General features: G+C 30.9%; 2 protein-coding genes and 1 long non-coding RNA gene across 3 annotated transcripts; all 3 read right to left on the minus strand.

Moving 5' to 3' along the window:
• Window positions 1–3610: 3610 nt before the first annotated feature.
• On the minus strand, window positions 3611–4973 carry LOC131605706 (berberine bridge enzyme-like 22). Its single transcript, XM_058878032.1, has 4 exons — window positions 4230–4973; window positions 3922–4158; window positions 3769–3840; window positions 3611–3670 (listed from the first exon to the last, which is right to left on the minus strand). The coding sequence occupies exons 1-4, from the start codon at window positions 4233–4235 to the stop codon at window positions 3611–3613; spliced, it is 375 nt and encodes a 124-aa protein (XP_058734015.1). The 5' UTR covers window positions 4236–4973.
• A 1110-nt stretch (window positions 4974–6083) lies between these two features.
• LOC131603115 (uncharacterized) lies at window positions 6084–8244 on the minus strand. The gene is made up of 4 exons (XR_009284238.1): window positions 8021–8244; window positions 7406–7700; window positions 6244–6439; window positions 6084–6156 (listed from the first exon to the last, which is right to left on the minus strand). It is a non-coding gene; the product is annotated as an uncharacterized LOC131603115 (long non-coding RNA).
• A 3795-nt stretch (window positions 8245–12039) lies between these two features.
• On the minus strand, window positions 12040–15962 carry LOC131603116 (WAT1-related protein At1g25270-like). The gene is made up of 7 exons (XM_058875376.1): window positions 15636–15962; window positions 13917–13979; window positions 13705–13821; window positions 13341–13602; window positions 12853–13011; window positions 12577–12728; window positions 12040–12463 (listed from the first exon to the last, which is right to left on the minus strand). The coding sequence occupies exons 1-7, from the start codon at window positions 15827–15829 to the stop codon at window positions 12241–12243; spliced, it is 1170 nt and encodes a 389-aa protein (XP_058731359.1). The 5' UTR covers window positions 15830–15962; the 3' UTR covers window positions 12040–12240.
• Between the last annotated feature and the right edge of the window lie 5306 nt (window positions 15963–21268).

Genomic DNA, 21268 nt, shown 5'->3' on the forward strand with positions numbered 1-21268 from the left:
TCTAATTGATTAAACCTAAAGGTTAATCGATTAAGCCATTTGAAATACAAAATTAGCACTAATTAATCAATAAAACCTAAAGAAATAATCGATTAAAAGACCAAAGAGATGAACATCGCGTCAATTAATTCATAGGAATCGAATTTCATTAATACTTTAATCAATTATAATAATTTTAATCAATTAAAATTGGCCTATAGAGCGGTAAACCAATTTGTTTTCTTCTCATCCCTTTCCACTCCTTCTTTTCATATTCTTTCTTTTGTGTTCCTGTGTTTTGTATTTTTTTTCATACTCTTGTATCTTCACCATCACCACTATAATGGCACCCAAATGAATATGAACCTTTGGCAATTCCTAAGCTCCAGCCTATTTGTCAAATGATTTCTCTTCACAAGAGCAAGAAAAAAAATTTAGAGGAATTAGGCTAACAAGAATCACATTTCATCTCCCTATACGAATGGGGGTATATTTGGATACTATGAATTCTTTGACACTTTTGTTCAAGCAAAATTGAAGAAGTTCATATGCAATACCTCTGAAGAGATGTTTTCCAAATTGGTAAAGATGTTTTATAATCATCTAAGCTACAAAGATGGAATAATCAAAATAGTGATGTGTAAGCAAGAGATTTATGTATCTCGGGAAGAGTTTGCTGAAATATGTACTATACCCTCCCCTCGCTCTCTCTATAAGCCTGATGATCTAGAATCTAATGATGATTTTGACTTTTTCTTTGATTTTCAATATATTCTATCAAAGACAAATGAGGATCTGAGTTTTCCCCTAAGTGCAGGCTTTGTGCATGTATATCTTCACCTCATTCACTATGTGGTGACCCATATTCACTTCCCAAGAATTTTAAATTTTTTTGAAATCAATTTTGTTTTGAAATGGTAATTTTTAACAAGGTTGAAACAAAATGGGCTACTGTGGTAATCTATCACATGAAAGAAAGCCAATAAAATGGAATGTGAGGTTACCATATGGTAACCTGATAACTAAAATTCTAGAACACGTTGATTTTAATGTTTAAGAGAAAGAATCGATAGAGAACTCAACAAGGACATAGAAGTATGCTTTGGGTCAAATGCGGATAACAAATCAACAATGTAGTTTTAGTGCCCAAAGTAAAGGGCGGTGCTCAGAGACAACAAACGCCTTAGTAAGAAGGGCCTTTTAAATTTGGAGGATTTCGATTAAGAGATCCCTCAAATTTTCTCGACTGAAGCTCTCTTCAAGAACCAGCAAGCCCACACCAAAATTGTAAATCAAACAAATGCCAAAATTGATTACATGGTTCACAAGCTTGTTGAAACTAGAATTCCTCTAATTCCTAATTTGTTTAGTGATTATGATGATGACAATTAGTACTCTTTGTCTAATTTGTTAGTTTACTTGTTGTTTTCCTTACTTTCCTATTTTTTGTTTTCCCTTCTTGTAACTAATATTTTATAAATAATTAATGTTTAATATTAAATTTTGGTACCTTTCTTTATGAATGGTCAAGTCTTTCGAATTAAATTTTCATCCTTCCTCTTTAAAAATCTTTGAAATGTGTTTTGTTTTCTTGTTTTAAATGATTCTCCCCTTTTTTATGGTGATCTATGTGCTTGCACTTTTTTCCCGCCTTTTTGATTATGTTAAAGAGGGAGAATTATACTCTCTGAGAGAGCATATTATACTTTTTTATTTGTGAAAGGAATTTTAATTACTCCAAACCTTTATCAACAATTTTATTTGTTTACCACCTCTCTGGTAAATACCTTGTGATCATCAAAAAGAGGTAGAATATGGATTTATATGCTTGCAGGTGTAATCTTCACACTAGTACAAAAATGTTAATTTACACCCGTTTTTTATTAAATTTACACCCGTTATTTTTAATAAAAATCGGGTGTATATCCACAGGGTGAGAAATGTCTAACGAATTTACACCCGTTATTTTTAACAAAAATCGGGTGTAATTGAGCGTAATTACGTTTTTAATTACACCCGTTATTTTTAACAAAAATCGGGTGTAATTGAGCGTAATTACGTTTTTAATTACACCCGTTATTTTTAACAAAAATCGGATGTAATTGAGCGTAATTACGTTTTTAATTACACCCTGTTTTAATAAAAATCAGGTGTAATTGGACATAATTACGTTTTAATTACACCCTGTTTTAATAAAAACCGGGTGTAATTGAACGTAATTACGTTTTAATTACACCCTATTTTAATAAATATCGGGTGTAATTGGGCTTAATTATGTTTTAATTACATCCTATTTTAATAAAAATCGGGTGTAAATATGTTCTTAATTACCCCCTATTTTAGTAAAAATCGGGTGTAAATACGCCATTTATGAATGAACAATTATTTTTATTTACACCCTATTTCATACACACCATTTAGTTATATTTTATTTTCAGTCATAATATTGCAAATACTATAAAATCATACACATAAAAATCATATTTTAACTAAGTCAAAATATTTTTAATATTAACCAAAAAGTATACAAAATCATGTACAGTCATAATATTTCAAGTATTATAAAATCATACACATAAAAATTATATTTTAACTAAGTCATAACACTTTCTTCATGTAGCATTGGATTCATCCATGGCCAAAATACCACGTCCTGGAGAAGCAATTGTTTTCTGTATGCAAAAAAACAAGACACAAGAAATTATTACAAGAGCCACATGTATCAATGGTAACCATACCGAGCCGTTGATAGTGCCCCTTCGAGAATATGACGAAAATGCCCGTTCAAGAAACACAGAACGAGGACTATCAAAATCACTAGTTGTCTTAGAAGACCTATTCCTTGAGTGAGCTACAGTATAGTGTTTTGCACCGTGAAGGCTCTTCCCATAGCGGCCAGCCTCTGCTCTGTTATAGCGGGATAGTGCCGCTATTGACTACTCTGGTCCAAAGTCCAAACCCTACAGCATACAACCAAAACCAGGTAGTAGTTTTAAGAGGTAACATCTAGGAAGTAAATATCCTCCATGAACTTTTTAAAGCATATTCAAACATGTACCCCAGGTCTATCATATATCAAATTTTAAAATATCCATATCAGTGTATTGACAAATCGGTGCACCACATAGCATTAGCATTTCACCGTACAATATAGAAAGTAATATAATAACTATATTACCAACAATGTAAATAAAGTTAACAAGTACACGCGATCAAGTTCAACTATTTTGTCACGTCATAATATTACTTTCAGAAGATCATCTTTGCAACGTGTCAAATTCATGAAACACGATCGGACGTATACACGTAGTCAATGTACAGTTACTAAACTCAAGTTACGATTCTCTCATGTGACATTTTCAATTAGCAAAAATCCTAGCCCATAATTAAAACCAATAACTAGATACTTAAATAACAGAAAACGTATGGACATGAGACCAGTGTTATCAAATACCCGCCACTACATCACTATGGCAGATACACATGACAGTTTTTGAGCTCACCGCAATGGTAAATATCGGTCAATGCATGTTTTTCCACCATAATCCACTATAACTCAACTCAGTTAATTCTTTACAAATTTATATAGAACTACTACAAGTAAGAAGGCAAGAAACTTACAAGCTATAAGCTAATCATGTGTCCTATTTGAACTCTCTTTGTTTTTGTTTCCATATATCAAACCTGTAACCTGAAATCAAAATTGCAACATCAAAATTTAGAAAACAACAGCAAACAGAACTAAGGAATCTAGAATACATAAGAACCAAAAGTGGTAAGAAGACGAACTTGAGGATCAGGAACAGGTTTTCGAGTCTCAACATATCGATGCGACTCAGCCGATGCAAGAGCCGCTTTTTCCTACAGAAAATTCACACACAAAAATTCAAACAATTATACAAATTATACAAAGTTGACGAAGCCCTCTTCCACTTTTATCACCTCCAACAGCCCTCTGTTGACCTCTCTTTTTCTTCTTGCTACTGCATACATATCGAGTGATTCATATTTTCTAGACAACAGACCGAACCCCCCACCACCAATATGTCCGCCAACTCCTACAGTTGGACATGATCCAGCTGAGAACCCATATACATCACTTGCCTGAGAGATAGCATAGTAAGTTTCTTCCAATGTTGCACCACCTTCAACCCACGTTGTTTTCGTCTCCATATCAACCTTAACATGGTTTAAATTCATCATGTCAATGATGACAAAAAGAATACTGTCAACAGCAACAAAAGAAGTACCTTCATAGCTATGTCCTCCACTTCTCACTCTTATTCCCAAAGAGAATTCTCTGCAGCATGCTAAACTTTTCTTTAGCTGCTTCAAACTCTCTTGAAGTACAATTACTATCGGCTTAGGTGTCGTAGGTTCTGCAAACCGAAGATTTTGAATTGAAAAGTTGAGAATTTTATAGTAATCATTGTAAGGAAAAATAGTGAAGTTTTTTATTTTGTGATTCTCCAAACAAAAGTTGAAGTCATCAAATGAAGAAGAAGATAAACACACAGAAACATCAAAGAATAGCAAGAGAAAACATATAAGGCATGACAATCTTTTGAAGAAATTCAACATGGTTTAAGGTTGTGAAGAGTATGAATAGAGCAAGGTGGTTTGTGATTGGTTTATGAAATGTTTAAGTGGATGAGGATTGAATAGTGACTCCAAATGTTTAAGACAAAAAGGAAAGAACCATGCATAATTGTGGCCGGCACACAGTTTAATATATAGGAATTTACTATAAAACATCTACCTTTGAAAACAGACAAAAATATGAAGACAATAACGTAAAGAACACATGCATTTACTATAAAAGTTTAAGGGATAGATAACTTCATTATCTTCACGTTTGTTGTAGCAGTAGTCAACAGAATACCGACTGCACCGCAAGGATTAACATTAAATCAAGTAATTGCAACCACCCATTTTAAAAACAACATGTTTAAAAGAAAACAATTACAAATATTTCCGTGGCCATGCACACAACTAGATACCTCTAAAGACTGCTTAGTCAAATCCAGCAGAGTTGTTGACTTTAACTATCTACAAAGTTAGAATCCCATCAATTGTCAAGCTCTGTAGAAAAATCATCCTGTAAATTTTATCAATCCAATACACATTAGGTGTAGAAATTGCACCTCATTAGCTAGCTAGAATTGAAAATTCCAAAACAAAATATGAATGCGTTATTTAACAATTGAATTGTCACCTTTAATTTGGGATTAAGTTTTCCTGCCAAAGCCAAGAGGAGAATGGTCTTTCCTGAACTCGGAGGACCCAAGAGGAGAGTGGTTTAACCAGGATCATCTCTCCTATTCTGGTTATTAAAATCATCAAATTCCTGAAGCATAAACTTGAAACTGGCTTTGCATCATGAATTTAACTTCTCAAGGAGCTTCTGTATCTGTTTTCTCAATTAATATGAGAGAGAAACTCACTAGAACCAACACTATTTTGAAGTTCCAGGGATTCTACCAATGATAACTACACAAATATTCACACACACATATATACACTTACAGCGCATATAGAATTTGAAAGAAAAAATTTGAATACCAACCAAAGCAAAAACCTAAATGCGTAATACGGCAATAAATTACAAAAAACCAAAGCAAAAAAACTTAATAGAAAGCATAAGTATTAGATACTGAAGATAGATGTAGAGAATGCATAAACAAACCCTAGTAAGGTCTTGAGCAGTGCCTTCAACTTGTTCCCCCACATTAAAAGTCCCAAGAACCACGCTGTGTGAAATTTGGCCAACACGGTTACGAGGAGCTCCTGATCCAGCACCGTTTCCTTTCAAATGACACAATTTACCATCAGCATTTAGCACAACACAGCTTAATCTATGAAAGGGGGCATGAATGACTTAAGTTATACCTCGGTTACTGTTTGTACTAGTTGTCTCAACGGAACCCGCACCAGAAGTCTGAGGCGGATTTGGCTGTCTTTCAACTAAATGCAACGTATGCCCATTCTCAACATCTTACAATGGATAAGGATTATGTTGTAAAATAAATAGATTAGCATCACAGCATGATCCAAACAAACAAGAAACCATTTAATGAAACATGAAATTTTTTCACTAGCAATGGATATGAGTCGTTGCTGATTAACCGGTACACCTATTTCACTAGCAATTTTTTCTTTGAACAAGGAAACGGGTATCTGAAATAATTAAAAAGATCAGATTTAGAGGTACAATCTAATTTACTAATAATATATTACCACAAAGACAGTAGAGTTTATAATCACATTTTTTTCAACTTGAAAACTGTAGATGCGGGAATCTAAAGTTTTAATATTGAGCTGAACAGTTGAATCAGAAGAGTCTGCTGAGACATTGCCGGTACTGGAACCTTCATTAGAAGATTGTCCCTCCATGGTGTTGGTTCAGCTGCAAAGTGCTGGGAGAAAGGAGTAATCCCTCTGATGATTATACGAAAAACAACTGCAACGGAATTGAAATGTAAATTGAATATATTGATACAGAATTTGAAAAACATGAATGGTATGGTAAACAAGTGATAAAAAAGTTGAGTGTGAATTCACCTAAGAGTAGTTAAACCTAAATGCGTGAATAATCAGATAGGAAAGCAAAGCATGAATAATCAGATGATAAGTGAAAGTGCGATTGAAGGTGGAGAGGGTACCTAGGTAGGTCGGTCGAAGAAGATCATGTATAAAACTAATTGGTTGAAGATCGACATGGCTTGAATATGATTCATACTAACATTAAATTGATCTTGTAGCATCCTAGCTCTTTCATCACACATACTAGCAAGAGTCTCTTTCCTCTTCTCAGTAACTTGCAGATTCATAAAACAAAAGATCCACAAAGACACTATACACTAACCCAAAACCCATGTCAACAACAATTTCCTCCATAACTTTCTCCTAACTTTTTTAAACCCAATACACTGATAATATTGCTGATTAATTCTACACACACTCCCCAATAAATTGATCTTTTAGACCAAACCCAATTACATGGAGCAAACTCATCCACAACAGTTCCAAAGAATCTTCACAAGTTGTGAAAACTTGTGAAGAATGAAAGCTCAATAAATGAAGTAGTAGCAGTGAAGAAAAGATTTCAAAGTGAACAGGAAAGGAACATGAGACATGACAACCTTGTTGACAAGATGCTATCTTATCCAACCAGAATGGTAACACTAAAATGAAAAACACTACAGTATAGAATATGAAAAATTCACACACGCCTTTAAAAGAATCAAAGAATCATCAACAAGAGTTTCTAATTCAAAACATAAATTGATACTTGTTGATATCTTGTCAGCCACAAGCTACCAAACCAAGAAGTGGAACAAAAAAAAGAAGGGCAAAAAACAAAACCTATAAAGACTCGTCTTTTAAGCTACCAAATCACTAGTTTTCAATAGTGAACAAAACCCACCTTTACCGCTGTCTCAACAGTGTTTCTCACCTCAGATTTTCAAAACCAGTGTTACTCAACGCAAGTGCCAGCTTGTGGAAATCCATAGCTGAAGAATGCTAAACCTACAGCAACAGCAACAGTTGGAGCCACCACAGTTGGAGATTTGAGTTATGGTTCCTTTCACTGTATAATTGACCCGACAACACAGAGAACATGGAGATTTTTTCATCTGCAGCAAAAAACCCATTTCACACCATTGCAGAACCGAGATTCACACGCTGCAAAACCCACAACAATAACCCTTATTCTCACCCTGCAGAGAACCACAAAACACCACGAAATCACACTACAAGACAACCCAAAATCTGACTATGTAAAAAAATTCCCAAAACACCACGAAATCACACTACAAGACCACCCAAAATCTGACAATGTAAAAATGTTCCCTAAGACTCACTCAAAACAATTTCACTTCCTGAATAACTATTAATGCTTAAATTTACTAAAATAATCATACACAACACAAGACATTCAAACAATAGGAACTAATTTCTGAACCAACATCCATTTTCAGGAGTATAAAACCCTAATTCTTCAGCTACCAATGCATGTACTCAAAGTATAAAACTCCACCTTCGTTTTACCAATGCGATGTCGTCATGTGAACCGAGCGATGGTGAACATTCTTCAGCTTCGTTGTCGTCACTGCGACGGTGAAAAGGGTTTGGTGAAATGCGATGAAACTGTGTTTGGATTCTCTGTGAGAAGAACTCAGAAATTCGTTGAAAATTTTGATGCGGCTTTCATCTTCGATTCCGTTTTCGGTGAAATTTGTTGAAAACTGCGATGCGATTTAGAACGAGAGTTTTTGAAAACTGGGTTTAGAAAGAAATTAGATTATTATATTCAATTTATTAGACCTTTGATATTCATAATAATGTTTAAATTATTTTATAAATTTAAATTTAGATCTATTAATATTTATTCATTAATTTTTAATAATATTTAAATTATTGGTTAATATGTCACATAAATTGTGAGTTATAAAATTAAATAAAAATTTGTAATTTATATATATTTACACCCTTTTTTTAAATAAAAAGGAGTAATTGAGATTTAATTATAATAATATTTTTAATTTAAACCCGTTTTTAGAAAATAGGGTGTATATTGTCATATGATAATTTTTAAAATAATACTTTATTTACAAAATTGCCACCGCGTTTCTTATTTACACCCGTTTTTAATATAATGGGTGTAAATTTAAAAATTATATTAATCTTTTTGTACTAGTGTCAGTTGCTTTAGATAATGACAACTAATGAAGCAAATTTAAAGATAACAACTTCATACTTTTAGATGTTGAGAATTTTTTGTGACAAGGGAAGTTGATGTTTATTGTCAAGTAATAGCTTCTGATGATGGAACTTGATCAAGAATATATTTTAAGCATCATCAGTCAGAAAATTAAAATTTTAGTAGAAGTGTTAAGTCATCATTGTAACAAGAAGGGAACTCGAAGATCTGAAATTGTAAAAGTGTTAAAGCGCGTCTGGTTTTACATTTAGCGTTTTAGAGTGATCATTTAAAATATAAAAAGGTTAAGAGTAAGTCTTGAACTACTAAGACAATCAAACACACACTAAAAAGTTTTTGAAAACCCACTCTGATTTTATAAAACATGGAGGTTATTGAGAAGTATTTCTAATCAATTGGGATAGTTTTTACACTGTCTAATCGATTAAGGACTTGGTCCAAACAATTAGAGTAATGTAAATGAACTATTAATCTATTAGAATTTTTTTAACTGATTATCCAATGTAACCAAGATTTCCTTTTTTGGATTAGGGTTGCAGTATTTTAAAAGCTCTTAATCAATGATCAACTGGGTTAATCAATTAATTTCTTAAAATGGCCCACATATGATTTCCTTTTTAAGCCAAGTATTTTCCTATATAAAAGAAGTTTCTCCTCATTTTATTTTGCACCGAATTTCTGATAAAAACCTTTTATCCTTCTGCTACTCCCCTTAATTTTGAATTTTATTTTCACGAGATTTGTTGTAATGCTAAAAGGTTGAAAATCCCTTGTAAGAGTTTTATGCGATCTCTGTTATTATTAAATTGTTGTATCTGAGAGTGTGATTCTCTTGTGGAATTACTTTGTAACAGACTTGATAGTTTGGTAGCTAAACCTGATAAAAGCTTGATTATAGGTTTTTGAGCATGACATGTGTAAAAGCTCTATTTATAGGTTCTAGAACTCGGTCTATATAAAATATGTGTTTGAAGGTTCTTAAGCTAAGCTTGTGTAATAACCTCATCTCTTGGTTCTTATCCTTAGCCACTGTAAAAACTCTATTTAACTTTTGTTTATGGCTTGTCGACAAATCTTATAAAAAAGCTCAAATATGCTTTAGAGGAACTCTTAAAAGAAAACTCTTGGGGATAAAAGTAGTTCAAGTGGTTTGGAAGAACCTATATAAATCTCAAGTGCACTCTCTTATCTCTTCTCTTTTTTATTTTCATTGTTTATGTTATTTCTGCTGCATATCTCTCTTCGTCTTCTTTCTTTATTTTTGCTGTCTTATCTTTGTGTGATTATCAAAACTACAATAGTTGTTTTAAAGAACAAATATTTTATGAATTGACTTCGATTTTCAAACAACATAGTTCACCCACTCTCTCGTGTTTGGAGCACTTGCTCAACAAGGGTGACTAACGAGGTTGTGCTCCAACTATATCTACCATGTAAAAGAGTTTCCTAAATAATAGTACTGTTTTTCTCCCACAAGAGTAAAAATCGTGTCCGCAAAAATTATCTATTTGGGCATAAACACATTATCAGTTATTCCAGCATAGTCGAAATGATTAAGCCTCGATGTCTCCTAAATAAAGTACGAAGCCAATCTAGCCCGTAATTTGGACCCGTTCAAGTACGGGTTTCTAGTGTTGCCTCCTCTATAGTCAAACTCAAAAACTCAACAACAAGAGAAGCAACACCTTCTTCGTTGATACACGGTTAATCATCGCAAAAATCACCCATAAAAGGAAGGTAAAGTATACTTGATACATTGTCCAAAGTAATCGTCACTTCATCAAATTGCATAAGAAATGACGATGTTTCTAGATGTCACATATTCAAAAATGCTTATATAAGGTTGGGATTAAACCTCTTGAACTGGCTCTTTGGAACGAAGATAGACCAGAGTCATCCAAGTGCCATAACTGTTAATTCCTTCTTCGCCTATTGCTCCTAAAAACAATTTAAATTATACATTATAAAATATAAATAATAATTAAAATTAAAGATTATTTAATATTATAAAAAAGAATTATTTATCTTTTGTGCCATAATCGCAAAGCAACATGATGCTATTACCGTACCATAAAAGATGTTTCATACTACTCTAGAAAAGAGATGTCGCCGCTCAAGTGCACCTCATCTCGTAGTGCACCTCATCTCGTAGTGCATCCATCGTCTGCTACGCACATATATTTTCTCTTTTTTCATAAGTCCACACTAAATAATTTGAGTGTCGTTCCTCTACTACGCACCATTAGTGAAAAATAGCGTAATTATAGATACATTTTGAAAGAAAATTAGAGACCGAATGAATTGATATCAAGACATCGGATAAAGAAGCATCTGCACCAAATGTCTCAACCTTAAGACATCCAATAGTGAAAAATAGAGACCGGATAACTTAACATCAAGACATCCGATGAAAAAAAGTGTGGACCAAATTTCTAATGATCAAGACATCCGGTAATGGAATGCGGACCGGATGACTTACTTTGCAAATGTTCGGGAAATATATGAATCAAATAACTATTGCGGCATAGGGATAAAATTTGCTACCACTAGAAACCTGATAGAGATAGGCGAACCGGAGATAGCAACCTCTTTTTTCATCTCTAATTCACCCTTTTACTTGTAGTTTGTAGAATAAACCCTAATGAGAAATTGAAATGTTTGCTTATCCGTAACATATTTTAACGGTACCACAACTCTCCTGAGCGAAACTCTGACTTTCTTTTCTTTTCTCTAGCATAACTTCTTCATCTTGCTGCCGATAATTGCTTTTCAATTATTGATTGATTGCTATAAGAATTTTGATTGCTAAAATCAAAATGATTTCATAAATAAATCAAACAATGAACATAATTTCCTATTTCCTATTTGCTTATAGATATTTATTCTCTGTTCGTGAATTTGGTATATACTGATTATTGATTCTGCAATTTTTTCCTACTTTCTAGTACACAATATAGCATATCTTAGCTATTTCCAATTCCTTGAAGATAATTTGGTGGATCCATTTTAATCATTTAGGCAAATGATATCTAATATAATATTATCTAAATGGAATAAGATGTAGCTATGCACAATGTAAATCCTCATATTTAAATCATTATTATAGTAGTTCATAAATAGTATTGCATATAAAATACAAAATCCCATGAATTGCTCTACTGACATACTTTTCTTTTTAAAAAACAACAATTGCTTGATTGAATAATAACTAACAAATATATTCAGATAACTAACACTCTATAATAATGCATAACTATGGTATCCAATACGGGTGTGGGTATTAATACGGTATACGGTGTTTTAAAAAAAAAAACTAATTATGAATACGAGAATGTAAAATAGGAGTTTTTTTTATAAAATGCATCAGTATAGAACTGAATTTTGTCCAATTCAAAACAATCTATACTTATATTATATTCAGATATATAAATTGCAATCAATTTCATCTGATTGTGTCTTTTAGTGATAAACATTTTTTTAATTATTACATTCATTTTTGTGAAGGACTTTTCATCTTTCTTTCCCATGCTTTACAATCAAGGTAATTGCTCATTAACAACATTATCTTTAGTAATGGCTGAACTCGTGTAGGTTTGGACGACTTTGTCATGGGAAATAGCAGGCGTGGAAATAACAACAAGCTCATCATTTTCAGGCATTCTTGTAATTTCTAATATCATCTTTTTCTTTTTCAATTCTTTGCTTTGACCCCAAAGTACCGCATAGAGACCACACACAATCACAATTGCTCCAAGCATGCTATGAAAATATTTTTAAAAAGTTAATTGTGAAAATATTTCTAAGAATATATTAAGCTGAAAAACATATAAATAAAAACATGAACGGGCCGTGAACTAAGATTTAAAATATACCTTCCCAAATATAATTTTTCATCCAACATGAAATAAGCAGCTATAACTACAAGTAAGAGTTGTAAAGGACTGAAAATAGATGCAAATACAGGGCCCCTCATCTTTATGCACCAAGCCATAGCAATAACAACTAAACCAGAGGCCACAATTCCCTGCATCAACATTACATTTAAATACGTCCTTTGACAAAATAATTGATTATAGCAACATGAATATGATTTAGTCATGTGCACGGCGTGTAATTTTCTAATAATTAGTAAATTACTAGGAGCATACTGGATATATAACGGCAAGAATTCTGAGATTGTTTTGTAGTTTCCATTGTTCCCAATCCCTTTCAAAACAAAGAGCAATAATAGTTCCTTGAATGGCTCCCATTGTGGACATTAAAGCTGCACTTGAGCGATGACTTGAGTATTCTTTATTCAACTTAGCCTGTGCTATATAAAAGAGACGGTGACAACATTGGTAAACAACCAAGTGTATGGGGAGCTTACAAAAATTACAGTGACACGAGTTTTATTTTTCACATGGTATCCGACCTTACATGATCATATTTAAAACTGGAAGAAAGTTTTGAATAGACTAACCTAACATGAGTTTTTTTTTTAAAAGCTTCAAAGTGTGGCTTTTGTAAAATCACGACAACTCACTGTCGCGATTCAGGCAAACTCATCGCATATCCAAATCGTAACAATTCACATAAAACTATTGTTTCATAAAAATGATTACTTGTGTGTGTACAGATAAAAGAATAAACTAACCTGAATAATATACCATAATGAGAAGGAGCAACTGCTTGCAAGTGCACATGAAACACCCAACAATTTTTTACCAAAGTCAGCATGATGAGTTGCCATTTGTTTATTTTGATTGTGATGTGGATGCAAAAGATTGGTATTAGAAGACCAAATATGAATTTCTGCACCTTTGAAAAATATCATCAACATTGCACCACCTATTCCCATTATTGTTCCAATCACTTTCGCCTTTCCTTCTGCTACCCTTAAATTGAATTTATCCATTCTATGAAAACCAACCAAAAATAAATAAACTAAAAGCCAAATGGAAATGAATGAAACAAATTAATTAAAAGAATGTATTAATAGGACCAAAATTCATATGTACCTGAAACATACAGCCATGATGAAGGTGATGGCTGGAATTAGGTTGATGACGACCAACATAAATGTTGCTGACGTCAAAGCCAAACCAACAAGATAAAGGTTGAGAAACAAACTTCCCCTAAAATATTGCATATCAATTAGATTAATTTTTTCTTGTAAGATTAGCTTGTGCGTACAATTGACAATATAATTTGGCGATAGAATGTTACATACCCAAACAATCCACATAGAAATGACTTAAAAAGCACACTCCAAGTAATCTTTGCTCTATTCTTCCTGCAAAAAAGTCAGATTTATTCAAGTTTAGTAATTTTTTAGTTTCATGTTAAAAAAAGCTACATGATCTGCTTCTCTACTTACACATTTTGGGATTTGACTTAGAATAAAACTAACTAGTTATTAGTGACTATTAACATGCAGTGCCATAATAAACTTACTCATGAAAGAACATATCAACATGGGGAAACATATTGACTTTAAGCGTACTCGTCCGTTCAAAGTTATAAGTAAAAAAAATCAATTTTTATCTTTTATTTAAAGTAAATTAATTGCAAACTATATTAAAATTATTCTCTCTCCAATTTATTATAATCAAATAATTAATTAAAATTGTTTTTACATCTTTCATTAAAAAAATTTCAAAAAAACAAAAAAATAAATATTAATCGAGATAATTATATTTTGAGATTTTCCTAATAAATGTGGTTCTTATTCTCTCTCATATATTAGGACAGAGTGAATATCAATTTTTTTCTTAAATTTAATATAAAATAGGAATTAAATTACTTTCCGGGAGTTACACAAAGAGTTCTTGAAAGAGAAAGTATAATTTGTGGTATTTATTTTTTCTCATATTAGAATAGAGTTAATATTAGAATGGCTGTTGGGTAAGGTGAGAGCGGTTTTCAGCATTACAGACATTGTCTCCATTTGTTGCTCTAAATCTTATTGGAGAACAGCTTTCTCAACCTTTTGAAAACTTAACTTTTTCAATCAAATAAAAGTTTTTACGTGTTTTCGAATATCTGTACTTTATATTTCTTACACCTACACCGTATGTACGGACGATACTATTTATGTATGGATGACACTGTTCATGTACGGATGACACTATTTTTACACAAATTTTTATGCTGCATTAACCAAGTTTGATGACTGCTAAAAATTATTTTTAATACCTGGATATTGCATTAACCAACTTTATTACTGCATTAACCAAAATTTTATATTGCATTAACCAAGTTTGGTGACTGCTAAAAATTATTTTTAATACCTAAATGTTGCATTAACCAACTTCATTACTGCATTAACCAAATTTTTACCCTACATTAACCAAATACGATGAACAGTGTTTGATGTAAGTATTTGGTGTAATAAATGATGTAAGAATAGCATTTACTCATTTTTATAGGTTCAAATATAAAAAATAAAAGTATATAGTATCATTTAAATAAATTAGTTATATAACTTACAGTTAAAAAAATAAAATTCTAAATATTAAAATATAAAATAAAACAGCATAATATTAAGAGAAAATAAGAGATGCATTGACCGTGTGAAGTAATTTTATAATGTAATCTAATAAATATATTGTATTCCAAATACTTTTATATTTTAAAATTATTTAAATTATATGACAGATTGTTAATTTATTATTGGACGATAGTGTAAAGATATTTTATATTGTCATGCGTGTCTATTAAACTCTTTAAATAAATGTAAATGTTTAAAAGTAAATCATTTCAAATGGATCCTAGAGATGCATGGGTGTGTAGGAGGTGAATATGGACTCTCCCTTCCCCGCTCATGCCCTTAAAATTCGAGTTTTCTTGCACCAAACAATTCTATTTAAATCACATTTTGTTGTCATGCATGTATGATAATCTAGATTTTAACGTTAAAATGGTAAAAGCAAAAGATCATGCAAATAACCTATCAAAGATAAGAGCAACTAGAACAGTGAAAGCGGATGCACAAATAAGACGATATGCCGCGGCTACTCTCATGCTCATTCCATCATTTATTGCGAGCTTGTATATTATAGTCATCACAGCATATGCAATCTGTATAAGCACCATTACCACGTCTGGTTTCAACCTCTGCCATATACTACTGATATCCCACATCTTTACACTATACTAATATTGTGTTATAGCTGCAAATTGTGTTTGGAAGAGAAGGTGGTGGTGTGGAAAATGTTGTTGAGAAACAATGCATTTATATGGTGGTTAGGAATTATATTCTATTTCCAATAATGCTTAATGATGTCCCATCGATGTTTATATAAACATATATTCATAAAGTAAGTATGGAGTAATTAAAATTATAATACCTTAAAAGAGACATTTACATTATATGTTTCATTATCACAAGTTCATTATGACTATACCATTCGGATATATTGTCAATGGACTTGCTACTTTGGACTGAAATACGTAGTGGCAGGTAGGGAGGTGCGTTCCTACATATTTGCAATAAATAAATTATCTTTTTTTATGACGTATAAAAAACAAAAACAAAAAAAGAAGAAAAGGAAAAAGAGAGATTAAGGACATGATTGATTTGCTTTGTGGCTAGGATATAATTTTTTGTGTTTTTTTTTTCTTTTTCATTTCTTGCATTTTAAACCAATGTTATAAAAAATGCAATTCATCAAAAAAAATTATATGTATCGCCTCGCAATAAATTTGTATCAGTGAAATATCTCAAACTTATTAAGTAACGTGTTTTAAGAATAAATTTGATGTTATATATAAGTAAATTCTTATCTACCTAACACAAAAAATTGGGTAGAGTTATCCTTGATGTAAAATATTTTAGAAACAACCAAAAAGTATAATATTTAATAAATAATTAAATAGAATAAAGTTAAATGATGCAATTTGATTGGTGAAAAGTACACTATCCAACTTTTTATGATGAGTAAAGACTATTTATGCAATATTATAGAAGGATGAACTATACAATGAGCAATTGTTTTTGTCCAAATTGTATGTGCCTAATGTGATGCACAATAGCTAAATGACATTATATGATCACCCTTATGCGACTCTTGTATGTATGCTTAAGTAAATGCAATGTGTTGAATTCTATTACGTGATCATTTGCTTGATTGCTTCGTTTGTTCTGATTGAACGTTCGAAGATGTTTGTCTATGTGGCTTGATGTGTAACGTGATTGTTAGTGTATGCTTAAATCAAAGTAGACCTAAGCTACTAGGTGGTAAATGACCATGGATTGTGTGTCTAACATAGGACTGCGTGTTCGACTTGCTTTACCGTTGCGATGCGCTAGGTGGGTCTGGAAGAGGCGTTTCCAACAACAGATAAACATCAGTGTTCTCGGTAGGCCATACACACCTGAGCTACCATTGCAATACGCTGAGAGGGTCTAAAAGAATATGCACTAACAATGTAAAATATTTTTACACTGTCAACTAATTAAGGATATGTGTCTTGCCAAATCTCGCTTTTATTTTGAAAATACTGACATGATATGGGTGAATAATAAAATTCTATTGGGGACTGGACTGATCCAACGTTTGGCCAAACCTATATAAATCTCTTGTGCAATCTTTCTAGCTCTATCTTTTTACTTTCTGCAGTTTACTTTCATTATTTAATTGTCGTTGCGATTTCTACATAAAATCACTAATATGATCATTTAAATGAGAAAAGGTTAAAATTAATCGCAAATTTTAAATATCATAATTCACCTCACATTTATGTATGATGTTTGAGCTCACTTGTCTAATACAACAATGTACTATCTTTAATCTCTTATTCTATTTTGAATAAATTATAAAAAATTGCTTTAAAAATAAATTCTACAATTGAAGTGTATCCGTTTTTTTAATAAGCAATATTTTATTAAAGGGAGAACAAAGCGTTCTCCAATCCAACTACAAGAGGACACGGGAAACAAAAATTCGGCAACAAGGAAAAATTACAAACCAAATACCATTACGAGAGGAAAAACAACAGATCCTTTGAGAACTCGTAAAAAGAGATGTTGGAATGAGTAATTTTCCCACAAAAAATCCACTTCCAAACAAACATCTTAATATTCTAAATGGTGTCATTAACACTCCATCTATCCTTCCGGAAGCAAACCCCATTTCTAAGCAACCAAATGGTCCACGAAGTCGCAAGCCAAACAACTCCTAACTTCTTTTATTTTTCACCCTTTTTAAATGAAAAAAACTATGTCAATCCATAAAATTTGCCAAACATTCTTCGTCACTACTCTCCCCTTTACCAACCCACAAAACAACCTCCTTCCACACCTTCTTTACCACCCAACAACTAAAAAAGAAGTGCTTCACATTCTCAACACAATTGTCACACCAAATACAATTTAAATGTTCAAGAGGTAAATGAATACCTCTAACAAGAAAAAGATCTTTGGTGGAAAGTCTATTGCGAAAGAGTCTCCAACCGAAAGCTTTGATTTTGAACGGAACTTCTGTTCTCCAAAGAAACCCAAAAGCATCATCTTACTTATTAGGAGGTCCAATAGAAATCCGAAACCGATCATAAAAATCATAACACGATACAACCGAAAATAGTTGAAAATGTTAAACGTAATTCCTACTATTACGTTTTAAATAATTAAAAAAATACATTTTTCTTTGAATAATTCTTGTGTCGTACATACTCTTTAACAATATTTTTAGCGATTCATTCTCAAGAAAAACAACATGATAATAATAAAATATAAAAAAATACTATAATTAGTATTATATCATAATTATTCTCTTTTTTAAAAAGATAAATAAAATAATATTTAATAATATATTTGTTCAAAATTGATAGTGCGAAGCTACTTCTTTTTTAATAGTATACTCCATTCGACATCCAATACCTATAAATATGAATAAACAGGCTAGAGATTAGTAGTATTGATATTTTAATAGTTCCTAAATTTAGAGACGATGTCGTAAATTTGGAATTTTTCTTAGTCATGAGATAGTTTTGTAACGTTACTATGCCTCTCTCCATTCATGTAGGGTCACCTATACTAACTTTGAAACATACAAATGTGTTAATGAGTTGGAGCGCACCCTAAATCAAATCTTTACATCAACATCGGCACAAAAAGAAGTGTATTAAAATTACCCAAAAAGAATAATCATATAAAGCAAAAGTAATAAAGGTGAAGCGTCACAAATAGAAACAACCTAACAAATGTTTCTTTCTTTTTATCACAAAAATTTGACGTGGCTAGACTTTGAAAATAGTTAAATTCTTTCGAGTTTTATTTACTAAAAGCTAATAGCAATTTAGAGGTGTAAATTGAGTTTATAATGATTTTGTGGTGTTTGATATCTCTAAAATAGAAATATTCTATCTTAAAAATTAATTCTAATTGAAATTATAATTTGTAATTTTTGGAAACATACCTTAAAATTTTTGTTGACGAAGAGAAAGAAAATTTATTTCGTAAAAAATTAGAAAGTAAAAAAATAATTTGGCCCGAGCGATTCATGGTTATTGAACTCCATCGATTCGATTCATTGATTTTTTCATTAATGTTAGAATATTTTATATTAATTTAGAGATCATATAAATTAATATTAAAAAATATTGTAAAATATTTATAATATTTTAAAAGATATTATAAGGTATATTTATAATATTCTAAAAGATATTATAAGATATATTTTATTCTAACAATTAAAAAGATATTTTTTGAGATGTGTTATGGATTTATTGGATTTTGATTATTATATATATATATATATATATATATATATATATATATATATATATATATATATATATATATATATATATATATATATATATATATATATATATATATATATATATATATATATCTTTTATTATTATAGTTTGACAATCTCAGAACTTACAAAAATTAAGGAGAATAAAGGTTTAGGGAATTTCAAGAGAACACTTAGAAAGACAAAGGTTTTTGGGAAACCTCTGGGGTTATTTAAGGGATTGAAAAATACTTAGGGTTTGTTCTTTGGGAATTGTGAAGACTATTTTCTTGTAACTCATCTGTAATCTCTTGTAACAATTTTTCGAGTATAGTGAATTGGAGAGTTGCTCTCTCCCCAAAATAGATCGTTGTTTGATCGAACTTGATAAACAAACCTTCGTATTTTTCTCGTTTTATTATGTTATATTGTCTGTGTATAAATTATTATTGGTGTAGATTATTTATTTTTGTTGCTATTATTCTTTGTCTCACAAATTGATATTGAATTTTACGGTAATTCACAATAAGATTCACAACAATAACTTATAAATTTAAATGCAATTATTTCAATGAAAATTATTGTTCAGTTCATGTTTACATAAGTATATATTTAAACATAAATCACTTTATATTTAATTTAATTTTAAGCAAAATCGACTTTTATATAATCAATTCACTAAATTTAAATCTCATCTCCACGAAAACCAAACACACACTTAGATTAACTAAAAAAAACTTGTTCGAATCCCATAATCTTTTTTGTGTGTGAATGTGTTGGCCATTGCAATAGAAGTCGCAATAGCGATGAGCAAGAAGTCGAATAGCAAGTTATTGTAGTAGATTCTTTCTTTTAAAGAATAAATGAACCATTGGTTCACATAATTTAAAGTCAATTATTTTAAATTTTGAACTTTTAATATTTTTTAAAAGATAAAATTTTGTTTTAAACGATAAATAGTATAGATCTATTGATAAGAACGACAACAAGTATAAAGAGTACATAATAATAGTTAGACTAGGTACAAGAGGCACATGATCAAACAACAACCAAAAAAAAAATGAAGAAAACACAAACTAGAAAAAAATATACATAAGTAAGGGAAACAAGTCAATCAAATAAACTTAAGAAGCAAAAACCAAGCAAGGAAACTTTGCACCGGTCAGAGCAAAAACATGTTAGATCTCAATCCATATAGACAACCATATACATAAACAAATATACTAGGATAGCACCAAGAATAATCTTTTTCATACCTCAAATTTGTCCAACTATTTTTTAAAAAAATTCAAATGATTTTTAAGTTGAGTTTTATATATTTTTTTGATTTGTTACAATAATATTTTTGATTTTATAAATATTCATTTTCAAGTCTATTTAAAAATATAATAGTTTACTTTTAAATTATTTATATTTTTAAAAAATAACAAATGTTTATTCACCCTTTTATACTTTCAATTAGTTTTTTATTTCAAATAAATTACATAGCACAATTGGTAAGGAATAAAGCTTTCAAGAAATAGGTCATGAGTTTCTATCCCATGTTTTACTTTTTTTTTCTTCTCTTTTATTATTTTCATAAATTTTCTTTCCTTTTTCAAAATATCAAATTTTGGATTTTTTTATATTGGGTAATTTTCTTTTTTTTTGGCGTTTTAACATAATTTCAAATTTATAAATAGGACTCTTGTCCACCCTAATTGGACACCAACAATCATCCAAGAAAACCTACAAATTTCACAACTTTCAGCTTTTACTCTCTTTTTCAATTTCTCTTCAAAAATTCTCTTCAAAACTATTGGTGTTATTGGTGATTTTGTTATGGCCAATAATATCTATA

The sequence above is a fragment of the Vicia villosa genome, linkage group LG5, assembly GCF_029867415.1.
Source record: "Vicia villosa cultivar HV-30 ecotype Madison, WI linkage group LG5, Vvil1.0, whole genome shotgun sequence".
In the NCBI taxonomy this organism is placed as follows: Eukaryota; Viridiplantae; Streptophyta; class Magnoliopsida; order Fabales; family Fabaceae; genus Vicia; species Vicia villosa.

Excerpts from the sequence above, each read along its gene's own strand:
- LOC131603116 (XM_058875376.1), bottom strand. The coding sequence starts at position 15,829 with ATGTGGGATATCAGTAGTATATGGCAGAGGTTGAAACCAGACGTGGTA. Across the intron at positions 13,980-15,635 it reads GTTGCTCTTATCTTTGATAG|GAAGAATAGAGCAAAGATTA; the intron begins GTTATTTGCATG and ends ACTTTTTTGCAG. Across the intron at positions 13,012-13,340 it reads CATTATGGTATATTATTCAG|GCTAAGTTGAATAAAGAATA; the intron begins GTTAGTTTATTC and ends TATATAGCACAG.
- LOC131605706 (XM_058878032.1), bottom strand. Across the intron at positions 3,841-3,921 it reads TCAACAGAGGGCTGTTGGAG|GAAAAAGCGGCTCTTGCATC; the intron begins GTGATAAAAGTG and ends AATTTTCTGTAG. Across the intron at positions 3,671-3,768 it reads AACCTGTTCCTGATCCTCAA|GTTACAGGTTTGATATATGG; the intron begins GTTCGTCTTCTT and ends TTTTGATTTCAG.